Source organism: Sciurus vulgaris, assembly GCF_902686455.1.
Source record: "Sciurus vulgaris genome assembly, chromosome: 2".
Lineage (NCBI taxonomy): Eukaryota > Metazoa > Chordata > Mammalia > Rodentia > Sciuridae > Sciurus > Sciurus vulgaris.
Genome location: NC_136462.1, coordinates 144,255,975 through 144,283,818, shown reverse-complemented (window position 1 = coordinate 144,283,818; position 27,844 = coordinate 144,255,975). Strand labels below are relative to the sequence as shown.

Below are 27,844 nucleotides of genomic sequence, written 5' to 3'. Positions count from 1 at the left end.
TGACAATAATCACTACTACGTCAGGATGGAGAACTAAGAAACAGAGGCATTTGAATTCGAGGATGTGAGTTTGTTCCTTCCCTTTTTGAGGGGTTTCAGTAACAAAGACATATGTACCCATGCTGGGTGTGTTCTTTTTTCTTCCCAGGGGCAAAAGCAACATTTATCTGAAAAACGCCTGCTACACAAGTAGCCACCCAGGCATTAGTCATAAATATTATCTGAAACAATTAGGGGCCAGTTAGAACAGTCAGCACCTTCCTACACCACTGTACTCCAATAAAATTAGGCTTGTTTATCAGGTCATACACGTGAAAGTTTGGGATAGTACAGTTCTATTTACCTACTAGGGTTACTTTAAGTGGGGGGGAGGGAGGGAACCACAAGTTAGCTCCCTGAAGAGCAAAAACAGCACACTGTCAAATCTACCTGAGGATTACTGACTTTCCAAGAGGCAGTATGACTTAGCCATTAACTTGGTTTTCAGCTTTCTAAAGGTTTTTCTTTTACCAACATGGAATCTAAAGCATGCAGCACTATTTTCCCCCAACAAATTTAAGATCTCTTGTTTTAAAAGTTAGTGACTCAGCATCATGTATAGTCAGAGGAATGAGATGTTATGCTGAATTTGTGTACAATGTGTCAAAATGCATTTACTGTCATGTAAAATCAAGTAGAATAAAACATAAATTTAAAAGTTAGTAGCCTTAAACCAGAAGAAAAATAGTCAAGCTTTGAAGAAAAACATTTTAAAAAACCTACTGAATATTAAATATAGAATTATTATATGAACCAGCAATTCCACTATTATTCCACATATATCCACATAAACTTGTACACAAAACATTCATAACAACATTTCTAATAGCTAAAAAGTGGAAACAATCCAAATACACAACAAAATGTAGTAATGCATACAAGAGACTGACAATAAAAAGAACTGAAATAATGATAGATGTTGCAATACACTACACTAAGTGAACAAAGTCAGTAACAAAAGATCATATATTGTGTAATTCTATTTATGTGAAGTTCCAGAATGGGCAAATCTGTAGAAACAGAAAGCGGATGAGTGACTGCTAGAAGATGGTGGGAGGGAAGAGTATCGAAGGTGGGATGCTAATGGGCATGGACTTTCATTATGAGGTGATGATAACGTCAAGTTAGAACATTAGTGGTGGCAGCTGCACACGTCTATATTAAAAGCTACTTAACTATGCACTTTATTTGAATGGGTAGATTTTTATAGTAAGTGAATTATATCCCAATGAAGGTGTTATTAAAAAAAACTAAACTTTTTTTCTTTGCTAAAAAGATATACTTCATATTTCAGACATTTACTACTAATCTATAAAACAAAAACCTCATTTTTGCTGCTACTGAAAGAGGAGTCAGGTTTAAGACAGGTTTACAGATTCTTCTTTTGTGGTAACTCTCACTACATGATCACTTCAAGCATGATGACAAATTTTAGTATTGTGTTCATGAAGGAAATGCATTTTACTACTGTCTAAGAGATTCATGTAGGAGGGCCCATCCCAAAACTTTGCTGTGTGGTGCACATGCACAGTTTTTATGAAAGCTTAGCTGCAACAACACATCCACAATTCTATATCAGATCAAGAGAAAAAGGGGTCAGGAATACTATTGTGCTCCCATACTCCATAACAAAAACCAAGGCTATAATCAGACACAGGAGACCAAGGTAATAAACACATTCTGTGTTCATACACTTAATGATGCCACTTACCGCCTGGGTCTTCGGACCTTGTTTCATCCTAGGTGTGGTAGCTCCATTCCCTACAGACACCTCTTCAGACACTGAACTAGCTCTGGTCTTACTTAGAAAATCCACTTCATCTTCAGCTTTCCTGTCTGGCATTTCTGAAGAGAACAGGAGGGTTATAAAGTGAGTGCATTTGAAAAAAATTGATTCTTGGGCCTTACTATTTACACAACAAGTTCCAGGTTTCATGTGTTTTGTTTGTTTTTCCCTTAAATGGAAAGGTATTCTTTTGCTGTCAGGAGCTGGTGTCATTCTGACCCCATGCTGAGTGAGCTACTCTTATCACATGGTTGTGTGGTTTTCTCTAGCCTTTGTATGGGTTTGCAGCTAAGGAAGAGCCCATTCAGTGTCTCCTGATTGTCCATTTTCACCCCTGACTTTTCAAGACAAATCTGTATCATGCTGACTTGCATGTGGTAAAGTCAATTCATAAACTGTAAGAGAACAGATTAACAGCTACAAGTAGTCCATTCTAGCCATGAGAGGGGAAAAAAAAAAAAAAAAAGATTTTTACTGAGACAGTAAAAATCCCTTGTCCCTCTGGGACAAGTTTGACTTTTTCTAAAAATGTACTACGCACCCTCTTGATCAAGCCCATCACTGTAATCACTAAGATTGAACTACTCAGAAATTACTTTTAATTTTAACTTATTTTTTCCAAAACTAAAACACAATTTTAAAAAGCTAGCAAGTCATTTTCTTAAGAAAAACTTTTACACATGTTTTCTCTAGGATTATGTAGTTGTTCTCTTGTTGGCCATGCCAACAGACTGAACAGTGATGGCTTTTGTTACTTGGCCACCATATGGTCAAACAAATACAGGAAGGAAGTGATAAAAACGATGCTGGAGGTAAATCTGGGCTTCTGACACTTTTTTAAAGAGAAAAATGAACAGTCAAATTCATCGCAGTATTCTAAATGCAAATAGAACTGTCATCTCATTTTCATGTGAAAAATGTGCTGTGGTCTTTATTAATCTCATGATACCACTGTTTTCATAAATAAAAATACTCCCTACATATACCAAAGAGCACAGAGGTTGTTTCTTTTGCCAAAGAATAAATTATACTAATTAAGATTTTATTCTAGAAATGCATGCAACATGACCAAAGGTCTCTTTTGATTTGGGAAGGTTAAATTCCTACAAATGAACATTTATAAATCTTTCTTCTTTCCTTGCTTTTATAATTATATAATCTTACTAGCAATTTAAAAATGGGTAAGGAAGTTTCTTTGCCTAGAGTATCAAAATCTAGGTTTCATAAAGTGTAAAGTTAAAAAAAAACCACACCAAGCAATGCCTTTATAAAAACCCCTTTATCAAAAGAGCAATTGGAGGAGTAGGTGTTTTTATTTTATTCATCTGGGGATGTGATTTTTGGCACAACCTTACTTTCCAATACCCCAAAACAGAAAATATGTATCTTGGCACATAGCAACCAGTTGCAATGGTAAACAGTGATTACGGAGATGATTACGGAGATTTGAGGGGTGTTGGAAGCTCTGCAGGACTGGCATGGTTCAATCAGGCACCACCAACTTCCTAAGCACGTGATCAATGCTTTTGATGGGTGAAAGATCACATCCACCTTATTCTAACTGGCTCTTTCCAAATCAGTAGCTAAACCTATGTTTCTTCTCATAAAACAACATAAAGCTACAAATGAAATGTAAGTTTCCTAGGAAATACCCTTTGGCTCTGAGATCAGACTCAGGTGCTTTTTCTTAGGGTAATGTGACCAGGGACTTTTCCCAGCCGTAATTTCTGAAAAAGGCACCAATTTCTTCATCATTGGATACTTTTCTCTGTAGTTTGAGATCATAAGCACATCAAACCTATGATAGCACCTTTTGGTAGCAGGACAATTAACTTACCTACACAAACTATACCAACACCAAACCCATATACACTGCTGAAACTTCCTATCTTTCTTCCTTTTAAAATTTCCTTCTGTTCATTTATTTATAAATTTTTGATTGGTACTTTCTTCCTTCTTAAAGAGTTTAAAATTTTAAAACATTTCTTAGTATCTTCACTACAGTTAGTCTAAAATTCTCTGTTTTCAGCTTTTCTCATAGAGCACCACAGACAAAAACTCCAATAGTACATAGTTGCTTGGGTTAAATTCTCACCATGGAGCCAGAAGAAGAAATAATTCCACCCATATGGCCAAGGACAGAGCACCCAAATTAAAAGAACATAACCAGGCATCAACTTACAGCCACTCCCATTCTTCTGAAATGCCAACCTGCCAATGGCACCAAAATAGACTTGTTCTTGTGCCTTATTTAAAATATTAGAGAACTTTTCATTTAAATTCTGAGACAGTAATCAACAAATTTCTATTACTAATAATCTAAAGGGTTAATAAATCTAAAAACCTGAAGTCACCAAAAATTCTACTTCCGATTACTTAAATCCCCCAACCAGGAAGGGATGAGAGGTGCAAAATGGCTAAAAGCTTTTCCAAGGAAAATAAACACTGTGTTTAAATTGCACTTCTTCCTAAGCAACTGTTTTTTTTGCTCCATTTCTCACCATACCCCACCCCCACACTCTTAATATGTACTACACTTTAAAAGCTTGTCAAATTTAAAAAGGGAAAAACAAATACCAAAACAATCATATAATAAAGATAAACAAGCTACCGCTTACCTACAAAAGCACAGATGAAGTCATGGAGATAGTTCTGTCTATTGCTGGTAGCAGGTTGTGGTATAAAAATATGCATCCAACTGACCTTTAAAGACTTCAGAAGTCAAGACAGAGACTGACTTCAGTTTCAGCTTCAGTCTCAACCCTCAATAAGAAGTTTTATTCTGATAGTTTACTTCCACTGAGCAATAGTGGTTTCTCTTTGCTGTCTTTGGACATGGTTACCCGTAGATGGAACAGGCTGCCGTATGAGCAATCTGCTCGGTGCAGCTGCTTCACCAAGATAAGCAGACACAAGGTCTGCCCGGTGACAGCAGCTCAGCAGACTGGGCTTGGGCGGAAATCCTGCATCCTATCCTCTGCGCTGTGCAGGGTCCTGAATTGCCAGACTGCTCAAAAGCACTAAGCAATGAAACTGGAGGTCTGCTTCTCAGGCAGGAAAAGGAGGGAGTCTCCTCAGTCAAACCAATGACCTAATGCCACCAATTTGGATGTTGGGCTTAAAATGATACTTATTTACAGCTGTTCATGAAACCACTCTGACTCTAAATTTTCTCACAATACAGATAGAATATGACAGGAAGAGTTTCAGGCTTTTAAATAAAACACATCATTTTCAGTACTATTTTCTATGGTTCTAAAGAAAAGGACTAGGTCATGCGAATAAAAACATCTGCTAAATTCCTTCATCATCTATAGTATCTGTGATTTAGGCATTGTCTTCCAGTTTGGAAAGCTGCAACTGCTCCAGTGTTACAGAACATTTACAGGCTTAAGCAATCAAGCTGTGAGTCTACAATACAGGAAGCAAAATCTGTCCAACCCCAAGATGACATGCATCTCTTGATGGTGGTGACTATTCACTTGGCAACCTACCCAATGAGCAAGAAAGACCTTAAAACATCAAAGATGCCTTTATTTTACCAGCACTCTAAAGGAAATCTGCTTCTTGAACTGTTAATTTTGTATTTTGCTTTGCTTACCTGTTGCCAGCTCAGGCAGACCAATCTCTGGCTTCTCCCTTCCAGCAAAACATCCTGTAAGGTTCCCCGTCAGTTGTTCTGTCTGGGGGTCCAGCTCAGGACCAGGTGGTGATAAGTGACTGATTTCCCCCTCAGGAACCAGCACTGAGGCTTTGACTCGTTTGATGACAGCCTCCACTATACGGTATGCAGCCTCCTCTAGCAAGTCTGCCCCCTCAGGCACATGTACAGCTTCAGGAGAGATCATGCAATGTCTCCTTTCCTTGCCTGGAGCCAAGGTTTGTGTGACTTCTCTCATGCCAGTGGAGGCCTTGCCATGAAGAGCTGAGAGCCCTGTCTCTGTGGGGAGCTCCTTGGCAACAGGCTGCGATGCTCCCTCCTCCGTTTGTGCCTCCTTGGAGTCACCCAGAGAATAGCTGTGATCTGCTCCCTCCTGCTGCCCTGTCTTCCAATTAGGAGGTACTATCCCTGGGTTTGCTGCTCCCTGTAGTCCAGTCACACCTTTGTCTGGTAAATCTGGCAAACTCTGGATCATATTCTTCTCCTGGCTCAACAAAACTTCTGAAATTGGGATGTCTTGGATGTTGTGTGATTTATCCTTTTTTCTGGGTCTGGCAGTACCTCGGAGAGCATTAACCATTGCAACATCCACCATCACATTTCCACTCACCTCATGAACACTGGTTTTCCCCTGGGAATCAGCTTTCTCAACTCCAACATCCAGAGAAAAAGGTCGACTGCAGTTAAGAGCCTCAGACTCATTTGGCACCAAACCAGACAACAGAGGTGAGTTGTTCTGCTCTGCATTCAAGGCTTCCTGCCTTGAGTCTGCAGCCAGGTTTGCTCCTGGTGGCACCAGGCTCTGTGCAGCCCCACCTTCAGTCAGCAGGGAGACTTGTGGGGCCACTTCCTTGTTATGTTTAGTTTCTGTCTTAAGACAAGCAGAGGGTGTGCCCAGTGAACTGCTGGGCTGAAGTGCTTTGCCCTCAGCACAGGCCGTCAAAATAGGTTTTTCATGGACTCCTGGAATCTCCTGTCCAGGAGATGGTGGTCTCTGCTCTTCCTGAAATGTTCCTGAACAAAGTATGTCTCCCTTAATGGAGGAACAAGGCACTGCTTTGTCCTTGTCATCTTGTCTCTGTATTGAACAGCTTTCTGGAACTTCCAGATTTTTGCCTTCTTCGATGGAAACTGAATCAGAAATCAAAGTGGCCTTACCCATACTCAGTAGAGAAGAGTCAGTCAGAACTTCAGGAGCTGATGAGGGGCCAGGACCTTCGAGTTCCCCACCAAGTCTTATGGGACTGGTATTCCCCATGCTGAGCTGAAGCTCCACAGCAGCTGAGGGCAAGGACAGGTCTACTGCCCTATCTTCTGACAACTGTTCATCAGGATCATTCGAATCCTCTCCATTTGGGACAGCTCTACAAGCTGAAGTCCCATGTAGTTCAGCAGTTGCTGTTCCCTTTTCTTTCTGGGAGGGGACAAGAGAAAGTGCGTCATCTTTGGTTACTGATTCACTGCCTGGACTGCCTGCCAGAGAGAAAGTGCTGTCAGATGGCACTGCCTGGTCTGGCACCAGTTCTTTCTCAGTTTTAGGCACAACTGGATACAGAGGTGAAACTACCTCAAGCATATTTGTTAAAGGCATATCTAGTTTCAAATCTTTTCCTTGACCCTTTTTATTCAAAACTTTGAGAGAACAAAAGTCTACATATTCCTGGGTAACTCTTACAGGGTCTGAAATGATTGTATTCACCTGTGGGTCTGTAAGGCAGATGGCAGTGGGTGGGTCTTGTGTCTTGGGCTGCCCTTTCGTGGTGCTTTCAGGTTGGCTGACTATGTCACTGCAATGTTTTGCAATCAATTCACCACTAGAAGTCACTATGTTCTGTTGACATGCCAAGTCAGCAGACAGTTTATCATCTCCAGTGGTATAATAAACCAGTAATTTGCTGTTTTGGCTTTGAGTATGAGATGAATTCATTTCTGATTTCTGGTTTGGCATCACATTTTTTTCTATCCCAGAAAAGGTTAAATCCAAGGGTGACACTGCTTCATATCCGCCTGCTAAGGGAGTGTCAGGCTCTAATTCATCTGAAATCCTGGTTTTTGCAGCAGCTGGAATTATCAGAGAATTCTGATCTAGAGCATCAGCACTTTCCTTACAACTTCCAGAAGTTTCAGTTTCTGTTTTTTCAATGGGGGTTTCTCCAAGACTATATCCAAGTGAAGACTCAGCAGGTCTGTTACCACCCAGGGCATTTGTGGCGAAGATACAGTTTGGAACACTGACTTTATCCACAGGCTCACTTATGACTGGTACATCACAGGATCCAGCTGTGCTGATATTTGACTTCTCAAATCTTTCTCTTGTACTTTCCTCTGCTTGAAGCATACTGTTCTGGATGGCAGCAGCTATGTTCACCAGGCTATGTTCCACTTCCCCTGCACTCTGTGAGGCACTGCTGAGTGCTGTTGAACTGTCTGTTAGTTCACCTCCAGAGGAATGCTGGGCTGTGCCTAACTCTGTAACTATATCTCCCTGCAGCACACTGCCTCCAATGCTCAACAACTTCTGGTCTGTGCCCATTCTACAAGACTTTGTGCTAGTTTCTTCATTTCTGTTTCCACAGGATATAAGTCCTTCTGGGTCCTTTATTCTACAGTCAGGCATGCTCTGAATGCAGCTGTCTTGATCAGACACAGTTCCAGAGTCCACAATAGGTGCTGGCTCTACCTCTTCCCCTTTTCTCGCCACACCTTTATTTTTCTTCCTATAAGAATGGTCTTTCTTCTCTTTCTCAACTACGCTTGACAAATCACAGGAATTCTCAATCTGTCCAACAGGGCTTCCCTGGCAGCACACAGTGCTCACAGTCTCTTCAGGAAGAGGAGAAAGCTGCTGGCTATCTGAGGACTCTGGTACACAGAAAAGGAACTGGCCATCTGTCTCTGTGGCACTGGGCAGACTGGGAGGATCCTGTGTTGTCATCATTAAAGGTATAAGATTGTCCATCTGCTTGAGGTTTGTTTTCTAGGAGGAAATCAAAGATACTTTTTAAAAAGCCTATTCATGAGAAGAGATGTCAATGATACCTATAAGCACAATTCTACTGAACTCACTGCCCTTCTGGCCCTTCCAGGGTCACATGATAAAGGTGATCTAAGCAAATACAAATTAACTATCTCTCATTTCTGCTGTCACTTGCCTCTCTCCACTGGAATGTTAAAAATGGCTTAGGAAATACCCAGTGATTATTTTCTATAGTTTGAATTATGTAAGAAAGTAGATTAAAACTAAGTCACAAAAACCTTATTTTAAAAAAGCACTGTGAGCATCTTCAAAGGAGCCACTGAGGATACTTTTTAATATGGTCATTAGAGGGACAGTGTCTACCTCTATCCTGTCTCATAAATTCAAGTAAAAGCAAATCCTAACTAGTTTCATAAACAGTTTTTAACCACAACATGACACGCAGTCAGATGCCTATGTACCCTAAACACTCACTGAGGAGTTACAAAGAATCCTTTAATCCCCCCCAAATAAGCCCAATCTAATCTAGCTTAACTTTTTAACCTACTGGTTCATAATTTCAAGAACAGTGACATGACTAAGTGATAATAAATGTTAACTATGAAGACCATAGCATAAGCAGAAACTAATACTTACATAATGTGAAAAAAATCAAATTTACATACTTAATCTGTTATAATTATGTAAAACTCTCATGTGTACGTAGACCGGTCTCAGGATAAACGGAGAAAAAATTACAGGGGAGTCTTTACTGAATTTTTATCATGATTTCAGCAATTCTTACATGAATACTATTTGTATGACACATCAAAATTATTTTAAAATATCTGGTTTGTTCTCCACTCGTTATTTGAACAACTACAATAATCTTATGCATATCTACTGTCATCTGTCCTTTCAATCATCTAGTCATTCAGTAAATACGTTGAGCACTGTATCACAAGACTGTTCCTATCTCCTGAGTTCATTGTAAAAATTTACATATAAAAGAGTAAATGTGTCATCCTTATTGAAGTCCCTGTATTAGAGAGCACCAGAAAAAAAAAAATGGATTTTCATGAAAAGCTTACAGGCTACACTCAAGAGTATTCAAAATTAACTTGCTACCATTCATACTGAAAGAACAGTCTCCTAAAAAGTATGAAAGCAGGTCATGACATTTGATGAACATTACAGAACAGAGATCTGCAGAAATAAGGGATGTTACCTGGAGAATTTTGGAAGCTCCTAACACATGCATCCTCCACAGTATGAACTGGTCATATTTTCTACCATACCTTTCTGGTAGCTTTGACATCTGTTAATTGCCATTTTCAAGAAGACAATCATTCACTTAAAAAGAAGAGTTCTAAGGAGAAAAACTCTTTTTCTAGAGTCCCTTTCAAAAAGGAACATAAAATTTCTGTTTTGGAACAAACAATTTTGAAAGACAGAGGCAGGCACATTATATAACCCTACTATGGAATCTTTTGGCATGCTGGTCTCAGAAATAATGCCTGCTCCCAAAGAAGCCTCTGGCATTGAACTAACCCTAAATGACTTTAAATGAAATTATTAATAAACTGTATCCAAATCTAATCAGCTCTGAAATAAACAACATGGAAAATTAAACTTAGTCTTTCAGATGTTGTGGTCAAGAGCGATGTACCCATATGACGTCTATTCTACCCATAATAAATGCTACCAGGGAGTCTGTAATGTTTTTATGTCTGGCAACAACTTTATCTTGAAGGCTTGAATGGATTATAAAATCTTTAATCTTTTAGTGATCTTTTTAACCATGTAACTATGAGTTTAAATATAGCAACACTATCATCACTCATTAAAGTAGCTGTGAAAGGGCTTTATTAATGAGTCAACTGAGTTTTTATTCTTTAGCAACAATCTCAGAAACTGTTTTTCCTCATTTCATTCTATAAAATTAAACCAAACACAGATTTCCTTTTATGCCAGGAAAATTTAGTTCTAGATATTTCTATATCTGCAGTGTGTGTCTATGAGTGTTTTTCATTACTTCAGAAGTCTGGCCAAAATCAATTTGAAAATCTCAGCCCCCTACTGCCACAACCCTAATGCTAATTCTTTATCTTAAGTTGGTACCATCTAATACCACAAACACTGCTCTTTGGTTGAGGCATTTTATGTTTTAACTATAGCAGGCTTCACTGGAATAGGCAGGGACACACAGGAGCATACATACACCTGCAAATGAAAACCTTATTCCTTACCATTAGTTGCTGTTGGATGTTCATAAGTTTAAAAATATGTCCAGTGCAACTGTCTCCAGGAAATGGGGGTTCATGATGTGATTCAGACTCAGAGGTCAATGTATAGATGTCCAACTCTCGATGATGCCTCACAGAACAGTCTCCATAAGGGATTTCATAGGATAAACTGCTCCAGGAGTCTGGCTCTCTAGCATTCTCCCTGCAAATAAGCAAACTCTGGTTAATATATAAACTCAACCTCCCAAGTGTAGGTTTAACCCTGCAAATGTAATATCACATTTCTAACCTGACTGCTTTTAAAGCTCAATGGCAAACTTTTGGTTTACACAGCTCCCCAATGATACAGGAATATAACAAATTTCTCTATCCTCCTAAGAGGTCACGAATTGGGCAAATGGAAACTACAGGATTCCTCCCTAAAAATATTCTTTTGGTCAAGATAAAGAGAAGTTTAGGATCTCAAAATAGTTAATATTATGCTAAAAACCAAATAATAAAAATGTATAAGAAAGATAGTTTTAGTCTGGTTTGCAATAGTAACAAGTTATTAAAAATTGCTCTTTAATAGGTTAAAATTTACACTAATTACAGTTCATTGTATTGGGAAGAAAGACCCAGTTGCTACAATCCCTTTAACAGTACTTTAAAGTTTGTAGTGTGTGGAGGAAAACACCCTCAAACTTCTTGAAGTCAACTACAGAGAAAACTATACAGTACCATATTATACTATCCTTATCAATACAATTATAAAATTCTGTTTTGAATCAAACTCTTGTTCCAAAATCTTTATTTTTAGTTTAAACAAGAAACAGGGCTAGGATGTAGCTCACTGGTAGATTGCTTGCCTAGTATATGTAAGACCCTGGGTTCAATTCCCGCACCACAAAAAATAAACAATGATAACTGTGCTCAACTCATATCATTACAAACATATATCATACAAATACAGCTGACAAGAGTGCATGCATATAACAGAGCATTTCTGGCACGTCTCAAAAAATGAAGTCTCTATGTGGTTCCACTATTAAAAGTCAATTGTTTTGATCAAGGCAAGTCAATTTGTTCTGTAAAGGTTGCAGTACGTCTAATTCTACCCTTGCTTCTACTCATAATGCCTACATGAAATACAATCCAAAATATCTGTTGTGTTTTTCATAGCAGATGAAGGAATTTCACAAGATAAACCAGTGATAAAAGCAGAATGATACACCATAAAGCCTCATATTCTCAATTACAGTACTTGGTACACATTTCAAGTATTAACCAGCCTTTCTGTATTCAACAGAAATATATAAATTTCTGAAGATCTAATCCTTGGTGTCAGTCCTTTCTTGTTAGTTTGATATAAGGTATAATGCACAGAGTTGGAGATTTCTGAATTCAAACACCAGGGCTGTTATTCCTAGCTACATGATATTATATGTCTCTTTAATTTCTCTGGGCCTTAATTACATAATGTACACAAAGGGATTTTCAAGAATGAGAATAAAAGAACTACATCTTTAACATCTATGGGGAAAAAAATCACACAATGATGTTGCCTGTTACTCCTCCACCTGCTTTCAATCATTTAAAAATAGTTCTTAGTATGCCTTCCCTCCTTGTTCATCTTTTTTCCTGTATTTATCGGAAATTCCTGTTTTTTCTTAAACCTTTAAAAATACTGAAAACAGTTCTCAAACATCCTTCTGAGTAGAAACCTAGTAGCTCAAAGATTAGGTACAATAATAGATTATGCTTTTGATTAGTGCTTCTCTCCTTATCTGGAATATTCTTTATTTAACATTCATGCCTTGGAGTCCCCCATATTATATGTATTATATGTCACCTAAGCAAACAGTACATTGGTAAAGAATCTTAAGAGATTCTAGGTGAAGAGAAAGGTTATATTTGACATCAGTGTCATGTTTTTTGAAATGAAAGAAACTAAACAATTAAGAAGTTGGGACTGGGATTGTAGGTCAGTGGTAGAGTGCTTGCCTAGCATGTGCAAAAGCACTGGGTTCAATCCTCAACACCACATTAAAAAAAAAAAAAACAGTTATAAAACAAATTTTAAAACAGAATACATGTACTATCCACTGATAAAGACACAAAGTACTTCAACTGCCTCTCTGGAGTTTTTTTCCCCCTAATAAAACATACCTGTCATTAACAACTCACTTCAGATAAATGAAATCTCAAAAGTGTGCTGCAGTGGAAAACCTTTTAAAAAGTGTAAAATCATGCACTTCCAGGTAACAATTAAGGCTATTCCGAAGAATACTACAGCAATTTCCATACTCAAGAATGGCTGCGTAAAGCGGGTTCAGTGGCACACATCTGTAATCCCAGCAGTTTGCGAGGCTGAGGCTGGCCCTAGGCAACTTAGCAAGACCCTGTCTCTAAAAAAAATATAAAAAAAGGGCTGGGGATATGGCTCAGGGGTAAAGTGCCCCTTGGTTCAATCCCTAGTGCCCCATCTCTCACACACAAAAAAAGGCTGCCTAACAGTTGCTTAAAATAAGATTGGCATATACTGTGCTAAACATTTTATGCATTTATCAAGCTACTCTACTTGGGGTAGAGTACTTGAGCTACTCTACCTCAAATAAAAACTCTAAGATAGTCCCTTAAAAGTTCAATGATCTTCTTCAATTGCTTTCTTTGGTGTTCTGTAGTTTTCACTGTAGATATATTTCGCCTCTTTGTTAGACAGATTTCCAAGTACCCTCTTTTTAGAACTATTGTGAATGGGGTAGTTTTCCTAATTTCTCTTTCAGTAGATTCATCACTGATGTTAGGAACATATCAGTTCCTATGATTTATGGGTGTTGATTTTATATCCTGCTACTTTGAATTCATTTATGAGTTCTAGAAGTTTTCTGGAGGAATTTGTTGGATCTTCTAAATACAGAATCATGTCATCAGCAAATAGTCATAGTTTGAGTTCTTCTTTTCCTACTCATATCCCTTTAATTTCTTTCATCTAATTGCTTTGGCTAGAGTTTCAAGGACTATGTTCAACAGAAGTGGTCAAAGAGGAATTCTTGTCTTATTCCAGTATTTAGACAGAAAGCTTTCAATTCTTCTCCATTTAGAATTAAGTTGGCCTTGGGTTTAGCATTTTAAGGTTTAAGATATGATTTTTCTGCATCTATTGAGATGATCATATGATTCTTGTTTGTAAGTCTATTGATGTGATGAATACATTTATTGATTTCCAAATGTTGAACCACCCTTGCATCCCTGGGATAAACCCTACTTGATCATGGAGCACTCTTTTTTTTTATATATATTTTTAGTTATAGATGAACACAATACCTTTTTTTTTTTCCTATTTATTTTTATGTGGTGTTGAGGACTGAAACCCAGTGCCTCACAAGTGCCAGGCAAGCATTCCACCACTGAGCCACAACCCCAGTCTGGTGCACTGTCTCTTTTATATGTTTTTCAATGCAATTTGCCAGAATTTTATTAAGAATTTTTGCATCTATGTTCATCAGGAATATTGGTCTGAAGTTTTCTTCATGGATGTGTCTTTGTCTGATTTTGGTATCAGGGTGATATTAGCCTCATAGAATGAGTCTGGAAGGTTCTGTCCTTTTCTATTTCAAGGAATACTTCAAGGAGTACTGATGTTAATTCTTTTTTGAAGGTCTTATGGAACTCAGCTGAGAATCTGTCTGGTCCTGGGCTTTTCTTGACTGGTAGGCTTTTGATGGTGTTTCCTATTTCATCACTTGTAATTGATCTGTTTAAATCGGGTATGTCCTCCTGATTCAGTTTAGGTAGGTCATATGTCTCCAGAAATTTGTCAATGTCATCAAGATTTTCTATTTTATTGGAGTATAAATTTCCAAAATAGTTTCTAGTAATCTTCTGTATTTCAGTTGTGTCCATTGTGATATTTCCTTTTTCATCATGTATTTTAGTAATTTGAGTTTTCCTCTTTTTTTCTTCGTTAGCGTGGGCTTATCGATTTTACTTTTTCAAAGAACCAACTTTCTGTTTTGTCAATTTTTTGAATTGTTTCTTTTGGTTCCTTTTCATTGATTTCCGTTCTGATTTTAATTATTTTCTGTCTTCTGTTTTTGGTGTTGATTTGTTCCTCTTTTTCTAGGGCTTTGAGGGCTTCTGGATAGGCAGAATTAATACTGTCAAAATGGTCATACTGCCAAAACCGTGATATAGATAATGCAATTTCCATTAAAATCCCAGTGATACTCTTCAAAGAACTAGAAAAAGCAATCATGGAATTCATTTGGAAAAATAAGAGACCCAGACTGCCAAAGCAATTCTCAGTAAGAACACTTTAAACTATACTACAGAGCAACAGTAACAAAAACTGCCTAGTACTGGCACCAGAAGAGACATGCAGACCAACGGTATAGAAGAGAAGACACAGAGACAAATCCACATAAATACAGTTATCTCATACTAGACAAAGGCACCAAAAACATACACTGGAGAAAAGATAGCCTCTTCAACATATGGTACTGGGAAAACTGTAAATCCATATGCAGCAAAATGAAATTAAATCCCTCTCTCCCACCCTGCACAAAACTCAACTTAAAGTGGATCGAAGACTTAGGTACTAGACCAGAGATCCTGGGCCTAATAGAAGAAAAAGTAGGCCCACATCTTCACCACATTGGTTTGGGATCTGATTTCCTTAACAAGACTCCTAAAGCACAAAAAGTAAAATGAAGAATCAATAAATGGAATGGAATCAAACTAAAAAGCTTCTTAGCAAAAGAAACTATCAATAATGTGAAAAGAGAGCCTACAGAGTAGAAAAAAAAATCTTTACCACATGCACCTCAGATACAGCACTAATCTCCAGGATATATAAAGAACTCAAAAACTTAGCACCAAAAACCAAATAATGCAATCAATAAATGGGCTAAGGAACTGAACACTTCACAGAAGAAATACAATCGATCAACAAACATATGAAAAAATGTTCATCATCTTTTGTATTAGAGAAATGCAAATCAAAACTATTCTAGATTTCATCTCCATTCAGGATGGTAATTATCAAAAATACAAGCAACAATACAAGTGTTGGCAAGACTGTGGGTTAAAAGATGCACTCATACATTGCTAGTGGGAATGCAAATTGATGCAGCCACTCTGTAAAGCAGTAGAGATTCCTCAGAAAACTTGGTCTGGAACCACCATTTGACCCAGTTATCCCACTCCTTGGCATATACCCAAAAGACTTAAAACCAGCATATTACAGTGATGCAGCCACATCAATGTTTACAGCAGCCCAACTCACTATAGCTAAACTATGGAACCAACCTAGGTGCCCTTCAACAGATGAATGGATTTAAAAAATGTGGTGTGTGTGTGTGTGTATAAATAAATGATGGAATATTACTCAGCCTTAAAGAAGAATGAAATTACAATTGATGGAGCTCGAGAATATCATGTTAAGTGAAATAAGCCAATCCCAAAAAAACCAAAGGTCAAATGTTTTCTCTGATATGCAGATGCTAATTCACAATGTGGGGGCAGAGCCCAGGGAAGAACAGAGTTACTTTAGAACAGGTAAAGGGGAATGAAAGGAGGGGAGGGGGTAAGGGAGGGGGTAGGAAAGAAAATAGAATGAATCAGACATTATTACCCTGTGTACATATATAACTATACAATCAGTGTGATTCTACATCATGTACAACCAGAAGACTGAGAAATTATACTCCATGATATATGATGTACATTCTACCGTCATGTATAACTAATTAGAATAAATTTTAAAAAGAATGAATGATAATGAAAATATGGAAAATACTAATATTTGGGAAATTTGGATTAAGGAAAAACATATTCTTTCTAGTTTTCAATTTTTGTGTAAGGTACATTTTATAGTAAAAGATTAAAATGTTTTGCAAACTAAAAAAAAGCTCAATGGAATGACTTAAAAAGTCAATCAGTTACACCAAATGAGGAGGAGACAATTTCTCTGTAAACTCAACTTTTAAGCTGAGTTGATTAATTCTCAGATTGTTTCATTTCTACTCTTTAAACCTTGGGAAGTCCCCCTCTCTAACCACAAGTTATTTACCTTCTACCTCTCCCATCCTCTCCTTCCAGAGGAATGTGCTTTGGTTGTCATATTACCTCCAGTTTCTAACTTTTCAGTCTCTCATTTCATGGTCCCCATGGACCTCCTCTAAAGACCTGTCACTGCAATTATTTCTTCACTGGCTTCCATGAATATCTGTTGCTACTGACACTCATCTAACCCCATCTTACCCTACAGGTCTAGGCAAATCTAACCATTCATTCATTCATTCAGCAAGTATTTATGTGCCAGGCACCTTTCAAGGTGCTGTTGAAACAAACCAAAATCCCTCTCCTTTTGGGAGCTTATATATTTAGCAAGGGAGAGAAGAGCAAAAAAGACAAGGAAGACACCTAGAAGATAGCAAAAACAGGGGTGAACCCTTGAAATGTGGTAACATTTAAATAAATACATCTCCAGCTCTGAATGAAGCCTATATAAAAACCTTTACTGGGTCCACTAAAAAAGTTGGCAAAACTCTATGCATAAGAATGTTTGCAGCAACTTTAGGTGTAACAGCATTAAAAACTGAAAACAGCCTGTCAGTAACTAGAAAACTGACAAATTAAAGGACAGATTTTTAGACTATTACAAAATAACTGAAAAATAACTGAAGTAACAGTTCAGTAAGATCTTTTAACTCTACAATGTTCAGTGAAATAAGCAAAATAAAAAGGGTAAGAAATGTAGATCAACCTTAGTAAAATACACACATAAAAATAGTGTCAGTGTTGTTGTGTTACAGGTTTTTCTTCTACCTTAGGATGTTAATGTTTTTACTATTATTTTTAAAGTTCCTATTCAGATCTCACTGCTATTCAGTAATGCTTTTACTCACCTGTACATCAGTATCCCCCTGTCCCCCCATAAGGGTTACACTTTCTATAATTTCCACAAATGCCAAACATTAACCTCCTCTACTTCACTCTTAATAAGAGACTCAAGGCCATCTAACATGAGCTAAAATAATTATCTTAAAAAAAAAAAAAAAAAAAAGCTTTTATCTACCCTAACTTCAATATATGTCTTCTCTATAGACAGTGGTTTTGCTTTATTTACCCCAGCCCTCCTGAAGTCCCAGTTGTCCTTACTTTTCCACCCACTGTGGACAATGCATTCCTGGTAGCAAAGGGGACTGCTGCTGAGGGTAAAAGCCAGCAGCAACCCTAATAACTCTGTAGACCACTTGTTCTCACCTGAGGAATCTAACAATGTGGGAGACACATACCTGACTGTTACAACTTGGGGGAGAAGATGGTTTCCTACAACAAAGAATTCTCAGGCCCAAAATGTCAGTGGTGCTGGGGTTGAGGAATCCTGACCTAATGCCATTGAACCACTCTGTTTCAGTTCTTCCCTTACCCTCCCTTCTAGGAGTCGCTCACTTAACACTTTCAGACTTCAAAATGTGGCTCTTACTCAATCTCACTGCTACTAAAACTTCTTTGTCACAGAGTTGATACCAAGTAAATATCAAAATCCAGTGTCCTTTCTTTGTCTCCATCATCCTTGATTTTCACAGAATTTTAAAATATTAATCTGAGTCTTCTTTTGAAATTTATTCTCATGGGGCAGCCACAAAACATTATCTGTTCATCTACTATTGTCCCTGGCTCTTCTTTCTCTCACATCCATGTGAATGTCATCTCTGAACTTGGTCCTAGTTTCACTCATCCTTTTTTCACAAGCTCAGTTCACCTCAAATCTCAGTCTAGCCTCAAAGTCTGAGTTCCTGCCTCACAACTCCTGTTTCAACTACTTGATGAATGTCTTTACCAAGATGTCTGGGGAGCACACTCAAATTTTAAACCTCAATTTTATATTCCCCCATCCATTCTCAAAACCAGCAAATCCAAACCTACTTCCTTTAATGAAGCCACTGCTATCCCTAATAACATTATTTCCCTTGTTCAGAATGTTATGTAGATTCCACGTCTGCAATGCTTCTCCCATGAATCCCCTTATTTCAGTTCCTGTAAGGATTGATTTAGCTCAAAACTTTGTTGCTTATATTACCTGGACTCTTGCTGCTACTCTTATTTACAAGCCAGCTGCCCTAGAACCTCCAACACCCTTCAAATCTACTACAATTTTTTTAGAGTAATAGTGATGTTATTCTGCTCATAAGTTTTCCTCTGTGAGGGAAAACAACTCTTTTTATTTGTTCTTTTTGCACTGGGAGCAACACATGTACTCTATGAGCCCATATCACCAAGGCTTTCTTTAACTTTTTTTTTTTTTTTTTTTTTTTTGCAGTACTGGGGATTGGACCCAGGGCCTTGGGCTTGCAAGGCAAACACTCTACCAACTGAGCTCTAACCCCAGCCCTTAACCTTAACCATTCTACTGTACGGATAATATAAAGCAGATGGCCACAGAAATTCATGACTAGGGCTGCCCGGCTAATAATGGTACTCTCATAGGCCATGCTGTACCAACAGCTCTTCTGCCTACCACAGACATTCTCCACCTTTAGCACTGGTGTTGTTTTCCAGCCACAGCTCATTTTCTTATAAGCCACTGCGGAGCCAAACTGAAACACATTGCCCATTCCTGAAACACAACATAACTGCCAGAGATGCCAACCTATCCATGACCCATTCATCTCTCAGTCTGGTTTTCTTACCTGTCTTTCCATTCATCTCTCTACTGATTCAGGATCATTGTGCCCCTCGGTATATACAAGGTCCTTACTGTATCACTCTATTGATGCTTTTTAAAAATTAACCTCTTTGCGTTACCTAACAGTAATGATACATACCTGTCTTATCCTTCTGACTGGAATACAAGTTCTTTAGATTTGGAATGATGTCTATTAAAGTTACAATTTACTGAGGGTTTAAGATCTAAAGTCTGTACAAAACACAAAAATATCGGAGTATAAAAACAATTTCTCCTTACCACTGTTTTTGAATAACAAATTAAAGTCAGGTCTAACATTTAAAACACAACACAGAACCAGACATACAAACAGAAGAGAAATGAGGGAGCTGAGATTGAGGAGGTATTACAAATCGACTTTCCAACATAAATCAGTGTTCCTCTTACTATCCGCCTCCTTCCCCAAAACCACATGTACACAGTTTGTCTTTTCCTCTTCGTAAGTTATAATTTTGGTTAGATCAGTATTCAGTGTCTACGTTGTGTCTACATATAGCTGATCTAGTAATACAATATGGCTATTTTCCTTTCTTTTATGATTTATAATTTTTTTCACACTTATTTTTGCAGACTGCATTTTGATTCACTGTACACAAATGTGGTACAACTTTTCATTTCTATGGTTGTACACAATGTAGATTCATAGCATTCATGTAATCATACATGTACATAGGGTAATGTCTGTCTCAGTCCACTATCTTTCCTTCCCTCGCCCTCTCCTGACCCATTTCCCTGGACACAATCCGAAGTTCCTCCATTCTTCTCTTACCCCACCCCGCCCCCACCATCATGTATCAGCATGATATCAGAGAAAATATTTTGCCTTTGGTTTTTTGGGATTGGCTCATTTCACTTAGCATGATATTCTCCAACTCCATCCATTTACCTGCAAATGCCATAATTTCATTCTTCTTTAAGGTTGAGTAATATTCCATTGTGTATATACACCACATTTTATCCATTCATCTGTTGTAAGATACTTAGGTTGGTTCTATAGCTTAGCTATTGTGACTGAGCCGCTATAAACATGATGTGGCTGCATCACCATAGTATGCTGATTTTAAGTCCTTCGGGTATAGGTCAAGGAGTGGGATAACTGGATCAAAAGGTGAGTCCATTGCAAACTTTCTGAGGAATCTCCACACTGCTTTCCAGAGTGGCTGCACCAATCTGCAGTCCCGCCAGCAATGTATAAGTAAACCTTTTCCCCACAACCTTGCCAACATTTATTACTTGTATTCCTGATAACTGCCATTCTTATTGGAGTGAGATTAACTTAAAGTTAACATAAGCCTGTGTTCCCAAAGCATGCAACAAATGGACAGCAAAAAAACCTGTGATAAAAGCAGCTCGTAGGTTTTAGACTGAACTGAGAAGAACTTCAGAGACTGGGGCTTGGTATACTTTCACAAAAACATCTAAGATACAAGTTTTCCAAGTTCTAAGTAAGTGAACACTTTCAGAGATAAATCACATGCAGAAACAGTTGCTACGATGATGGTAGAGGGAAGGCTAAACCCTGCTTTCTCTCCATTCACCCTCCCTCCGAGGTGGGCAGTGAGGTTCGTTCATACCTAAAATCCTTGGTGCACCTAAATGTGTGTAATTCCCTAAGAACAGAATTTCATTATGTACAACTACCACATTTTTCCATTCTAATGTTACTTTCCTTGTTCAATCTCCTTTGGACTTACAGACTACTCAGCAATGTCTTGAGAAGAAGCCCTTCCCATGTCTACAGTAATTAAATTGTCCGCTGGCCTTCAATTTCTGTCCAGGTATTTCATGTTTACCTTGGAAAATGTGCACAAAGATTTTATTGTAACCAAAGCAAGTCTGACAGGACACAAAAGCACACCACAAATGCACTAGAAATTCTGGTTGTTTCAGTTAGTGAATTAAAAGGTACAATAACCTCCACTAAGACCTTTTAAAAGGCAAGTGAAAAGAAGATCTGTAGGTGAAGCAATGTAAACACTGCAGGAAGGTCAGTCTACAGATACCTCTATTGCTTTCCATCCTAAATCCCAGTGAGAAAACCACGATTTTGAAGGAAAAGGTATTAAAATACTATTGTGCAAGTCCTGCAGCACATGCATTATTTCATTACTACTTCATTGGACAGTACCAATGTCTCTGAGACTGTCACAATGAACCAAGGTGATATTATGATCACCTCGCAACTGTCAATCTTCCACAGGCAATATGTATTATTTTCAACCATTCTTGGGAGCCCTGAATTATACCTGGTTTCCAGCATGACTGTAGAACATGTCAGCAAGGCTGTTGCACTGCACTGTGATGATCTCCTCACTCATCTGTGACCCTAATGAGGACAAGGGCCATGTACCTTCTAAACTGCAGATCACCACTACTCTGCACAATCTTCTGGCACATTATAGGTACTTAAAGATTTGTTGGGATTGCACTGCTGGGCAGAATGGTAAGAATAGTCTTCTATTTCCCCAAAGATGTTTAGAACTGATTTGAGATCATCTTTCTCTGAGAGGGAAAGGTAATCTAAAAACTAATTCCAGCACAACCCAATGTAAAAAGCAGTGAGGGCCTAAAAGCCACAGGTGGCAAAGGAAACTAAAAATCCAGGCCATAATTGGATTTTTTAAATCATTCACTGCATGATTAAAATCAAGTGCAAAAATAATTACTTAAAAGACTATTACTGGGCAGTTGGTGAAAAGTGAGTATAACCTAAGTATCAGATTGTTATATGTGTATATAATTTATACTTAAATTTTTTTAAACTTCCCCACATCCTGTAATGGAGAAGCTGATTTGCAAGTCTATCTCCCACTTCTATCCCTGGCCAAGAATAAAAGTGTTCTTTGGTAGTCAACTGGTGCTTGGTCTTGTTATTTAGTCTATAAAGGACCCACTCTGGGATTAAAAAAAAAAAAAAAAAATGGTAACAAAAGTGCAGTGAAAGCTCTGTATCTGAGTTTATAGAAATGAATAGGTGAGGCCAAGAAATCTTCCCCCTTTTTTTTTTTCCTTTAAATGGTGCTGAGGGTTGAACCCAGAGGTGCTCTACCCCTAAGCTATACCCCTGGCCCTGTATTTTGAGACAGAGTCCTGCTAAGTTGTCAAGGGTAGCCTCAAACTTGCGATCCCTCTCATCTCAACCTCCAGAGCTGCTGCTATTACAGGCAAGCACCATCATGCCCAGCAGAAATCTTTCTTTTCCCCAGGTGGGTTTCTTTTTATCTTTTTCAGTGCTGGGCTGAGGGCCTTGCGTATGCCAGGCAAGTGCTCTACCACTCTAGGTGGGTTTCCTAAACATAAATGTTAAAATCTACTGCTGCAGGTGACAACTGTACACAGGAAAGTTCTTCAGTCTCAACCCACTGGATTATATATAATATATATTAATTATATATAATATACATATATACAGTGAATTATTGAAGAATGAAATCATTTCATTTGCCCAAAAATGGTTAGAACTGGAGTTATCATGTTAAGCAAAATTAGCCCGTCACAGATAGAGAAATACAGCATACTTTCATTCACTAGGGAAACAAACAAAAACACCTAAAACAGAAGATGGACTATTAGGGAAGGGAGTTGGTTTAAGGGGAGAGGAAAGAGAAGGGAGGACAAAAGAGGGCAGTAGGGAGAGTGGATACCACACATGATACATGCTATGTGGAAATGTCACAGTGAAGCGAATGAATTTGTGCAATTAATATGATTGAATAATTACAATAACAAAGAAATACAAAGGGAATAAATAATGGAATAAACAACCCCAATTGAAAATTTAATTAATATTAAGAAAATCAGAACTTAATTAAGATAAAAACGACAGAATCTTAAATTAATTCAGGGCCTTACAAGACCTCAAAACATATCTGCATATATAAAAAAAAAAGCTTCTTATTCATATTCACACTCTGTTCTAAACTAAAAACTAAGTAAATAAAACTATTAAAAGTAAATAAGCGTTGGGTTTATTGAGTGCCAATTTATGATATTCATTTAGTCTTCTCAATTTATTTAATAGCTCCACCATATTTTATATAAAACTGAGACAGGAATTTGGGAATAAAGGGAGAGATACTGAGTCTCAAAGGAAATGCCCATAAATCATCAAAATGCAGAAAACATCTATGAACCACTGAAATACAGAAAGTACCCAATAGGGCCTAGTGCACGGTAGGCAGTCAATAACTATTTTTACCCTAACTACTCAGCACATAACCAATAAGTAATGAATTAATACATTTGATTCAAATGTATGAACTGGCCCAAAGCCTGTGATCACCTCATTATGTAATGCCGCTTTCAGTGGAAAGGGCTGATCTTTTTTTTAGGAATGCCTCAGTATTCAAGGTCACATGAAGGCAGATGCAGCAAAAAGGTCTTTAGGGAAAACTTCTTTATGAGTCAAAAGAATATCCACTTCAGGTAGAACATTCAACACATAGTCTCTGACAAAAAGAAGAAAGTTCCAAAGTCCAGCATCTGATTAATCACTCAACAGGATGATGAGCATTAATAAGTTTCTGTGAAAATGTAGGAGAAATGCCTAGCCCAGATTCTCATTGCCTGTTTTCAAATTAAACAAATTCTAGTAAAATATCAACTCTGACACGTTCAAAAATGTTATGCCCACACTGCTCACCACACTATTCAGAAAATGACACCAATCAGTACCTGTCTTTTTCCTAAGGGGAAAAAATGCTCTACTTGCCATAGCAATTCACTACAAATTTATCTAATTATGTGGAACTGAGTCTTCCTTATAGTTGAAACCACAGGGTGCTGTGATAGAAAAGCATGGGTGCTGAGGTCTGAGTGGACTCATTTATACCATGGTCCTATTTAAGACAAGTGACTTAGCTACAATGAGGCAGAGGTTTTTTTCACTTCTTTAAAAAAAAAAAAAGTGGTTCTGACAGTTGATAGGATTAAAAATAGGTAAACAGAGATATATGGACTTTATATATTTACAAGTACTCATTAAACAGTTTCTATTTTCTTTCACAAACAAGAGGGAATTATAGCATAACCACTTCTTTGTATCAATAATATTTATTAATTGTTTAACAATGTACCAAGTTAAACCATCATGCCCTTTACATGAATCTCCCCATTTATTCTCTTAATTCTTCTTCGTGAAGGAGAATATTACTATCCTAATTTGCAGATGAGGAAATTCCAAGTTAGGAAAACTGAATAACTTGACTTAATACTATTAAGTAAGTGAGCCCAGATTTGGGCTGACATTCTTAATACTACCACACAAAACTAACTCTTCTATTTTATAACCAGAGAATACAAACCAAAACAAAGAAAAAGTTTTAAAATACACATTTTGGTGAACAACAAACAAGTTCTAGATCACCATAGCTTCCATGAACATTTTTCTCCCCTGCTTCTTATCCTGAGGGTCTACATCAGCTTCCTGAATTCTGGAGGGCCACACTCCTCTAACAGCCCAAGCTGTGTTCTAGTACCACCTTGCTGCATTTTTTTTTTTTTTTCAAGATCTTGTAAAAATATTTATTGTAATCAATCTACTTAAGCCACCAACCCAGTTCAACAAGTAACTCTCAGGAAATAATTTTCACATGCAACGTTAAGGCCAGTTTTCTTAAAGTAACATATTAACCTCGACTGTACTTTAGAAATGGTTGGAGAACTTTTAAAAATCCTGATGTCCAGATAACACCAATTAAATAAAAATCTCTAAAGGTGACCCTCAGGTATCAGTGTTTCTAAACTTCCCAAGAGATTTTAATATAATTAGAATCCTCTGGTGACTAAGGCTGCATTTTACAACCTTGGCTACACATTAAAGTAACCTACAGGTGCCACTTGATTTTAAAAAAAAAGAAAAGCAGAGCTAATGCTGAAAAGACTGCAATGAATACTACAGCAGCAAACATTATATCCTTTGATCTAAGTAAATAATTTCTTGGAATGTACCTAAGGAAATAATTTAACAGAAGCAAAAATCAATTAGTAAAAGACAAGGCTCACTTTAAAATTCAATAGTTTTAGTATTTTTACAAATCAGAAGTTAGCTACCATTCAACATTACTTGAATGTTTTACATATACATAATAAACACAATATTTTATAGGGCTTCAAAATAATTACAGAAGTCAAAGAAATAGATAAGATTATAATGAAGTGAAAATATCAGATTGCAAATGTAGTCTCAGCTGCAATTGTTTAAACAACTACATACAATGTGGCAGTTAATATCCCCCCCCACCCCCCCAGCCCCAGCACTGGGGATTGAACCCAGGGCCTTATGCTTGCAAGGCAAGCACTCTACCAACTGGACTATCTCACCAGCCCAGTTCATATCTTTTAATGAAATAAGCTTGTGGTGGTGGCATTACAAACATTATTACATATAATTTCTTAAAAACAAAACAAAACAAAAAAAAAAACACCCTTTTGCTGGCCTAGGTCAGAGGACAGAAACAGTCAAGTAGAGGAGCCACAGAAAGTTACTTGAAAGGAACACAGTAGAAATAAACCACGACAGGTCTCGGTTTGGACTCCAACAAAGTTATATTTAGTTTATGCCCATACCACAAAGGGGACATCAAACAGTCTCACCTAAGAAACGATCCTGATTAACTAATCTCAATAATGCACTTTCTCTTTTTCAACCCTGGTTCATCAGATGGCATAGGCTATCTAAGAAATTATAAATTACAAGTGGGTAAAAAGGAATTTCTACTTAAATGTTATTCAGATTTACAGTTGACCTTTGAGCAATATGGGGGCTCATGTGGTAACCCTAAGCAGTTGAAATCCTGCCTATAATTTTTGACTCCCCCAAAACTTAACTTATAGCCTACAGTTGATTGGAAGCTTTACCAATAACATAATCAATTAACACATTTTATGTTATTTGTATTATAAATGATGAAAAATACATAAGAACCACAAGAGATTACTTTTTACTTGATATGTAATTTACTGGAGAGAATTTATTGACAAGACAAACTGCTCATGTGGAAACCTCTAGTATTAGTGCTTAAAGTGGATACTTGCAACACTTGAGCTCACAGCAAAAGCAACAGTAAATTTAATGCACTTAGGATTTAATATAATTATATTAATGTTATTAATTGTTATTGTAATATTTTATATTGGCTTACATTTCTCCCAACTTTGGTACCAGGTAGAGTTTGGGTTTCTGCATCTAACTCTTGACAAATTTTAAATTTTATAATATACTTGTACATATTTTATGGTAGCAAATGTGTTAGTTTTTTGCTGCTATAATTGAAATAGCCAACAAGAACAACTTAGAGGAGAAAAGGTTTATTTTACCTTATGGATTCAGATGTTTCAGTCCATGTTAGCCAACTCCTCGGCTCTGGGCCCAAAGTGAAACACAACATCATGGTGAACTACAATAGTAGAGGAAAACTACCCAGCTCAGTTCATGGAAATTAGGAATCAGAGAGGGCAAGAGCTTTCCAGGGACAGTTCATACCCAAACCAAACCATAACAGTAAACAATAAAATGGACTACTATAATATTTTATGCATTCATAACATACACCTACCTTTGCCTTAACTTTTTCATTATCTCCAGGCTATGGGGTTCATCTGTGCATTTTTTCCAAATTGTTGCAAATCCCCAAAAAACAAAATCAACATTAAGTAGACCTGCATAGTTCAAGTCCACATTGTTCAAATGTGAAATGTTGATCAAATGTGAAATGTTGATCTCTGCCAGAATTTGTTTCTTTGCCTATATCACAATGGTTACTGGTTTACTAACTACTTATTGTAATTCTATGAATAAACAATTTATATACTTACAGAAATTTATATGCTGCTTAAATAAGTAAAAAACAGGCAACTGAGAATTATTTTGAAAATGAGAACATATTGACATTGTTAATCAAAATAAAATTCTACGATGGGAAAAGAAATGATTATAAAATAATCTGAAGTTTGAAAACAATAAATTAACCGGGTATAATTTCAAACTGATAATGTAAGACTGATCAAGAAGAAAAGTCCAAGAACACAGGAGGAGGGCAGGCTTTTCCTTACAATGTGAAGTTTTCTTGAGCTTTCTTATGAAAAAATAAATAAAAATAAAAAAATCAAATGGCAAATCTGTTTCAATTTAAATAAACTAACCGTGAAAGAAATGCACACCCATTTCTTCAGTCTTATTACTGAAAATCTTACTGAATCAATATGAAACAGAAGATTAAGAACTACATATGAATCTAACTCCAAGTGGCATGGTAAACATTAAAATTAGCTAGTAAGTTTCCACTAGTGAGGATTCCACAATTCTGTGAATGAATAATTTATTTAATTATGGAAATTTATATACATGTAGAAATCAGTAACTTTAACCACAATGAAACTGGCACACTATAAGCTAGCTATTTCAGTTCAGGAAGAAGAAAAACAATTTTTGCTCATTATTCTG

General features: G+C 37.2%; 1 protein-coding gene across 14 annotated transcripts in view; it reads right to left on the bottom strand.

The window, feature by feature from the left end:
• AKAP13 (A-kinase anchoring protein 13) overlaps positions 1–27,844 on the bottom strand; it is a gene marked incomplete at its 5' end in the record, with an annotated part of 340,854 nt that overhangs the window by 135,135 nt on the left and 177,875 nt on the right. For 12 of the 14 annotated variants that reach the window (XM_079127358.1, XM_079127357.1, XM_079127350.1 and 9 more), the window contains 3 exons: positions 1,751–1,884; positions 5,427–8,463; positions 10,692–10,890. In XM_079127358.1, the coding sequence (XP_078983484.1) occupies positions 1,751–1,884; positions 5,427–8,463; positions 10,692–10,890 (3,370 nt within the window). Of the gene's footprint in view, positions 1–1,750; positions 1,885–5,426; positions 8,464–10,691; positions 10,891–26,718; positions 27,200–27,844 lie in introns of those variants that run through there. The other 2 variants (XM_079127351.1, XM_079127353.1) reach the window with 2 other exon arrangements.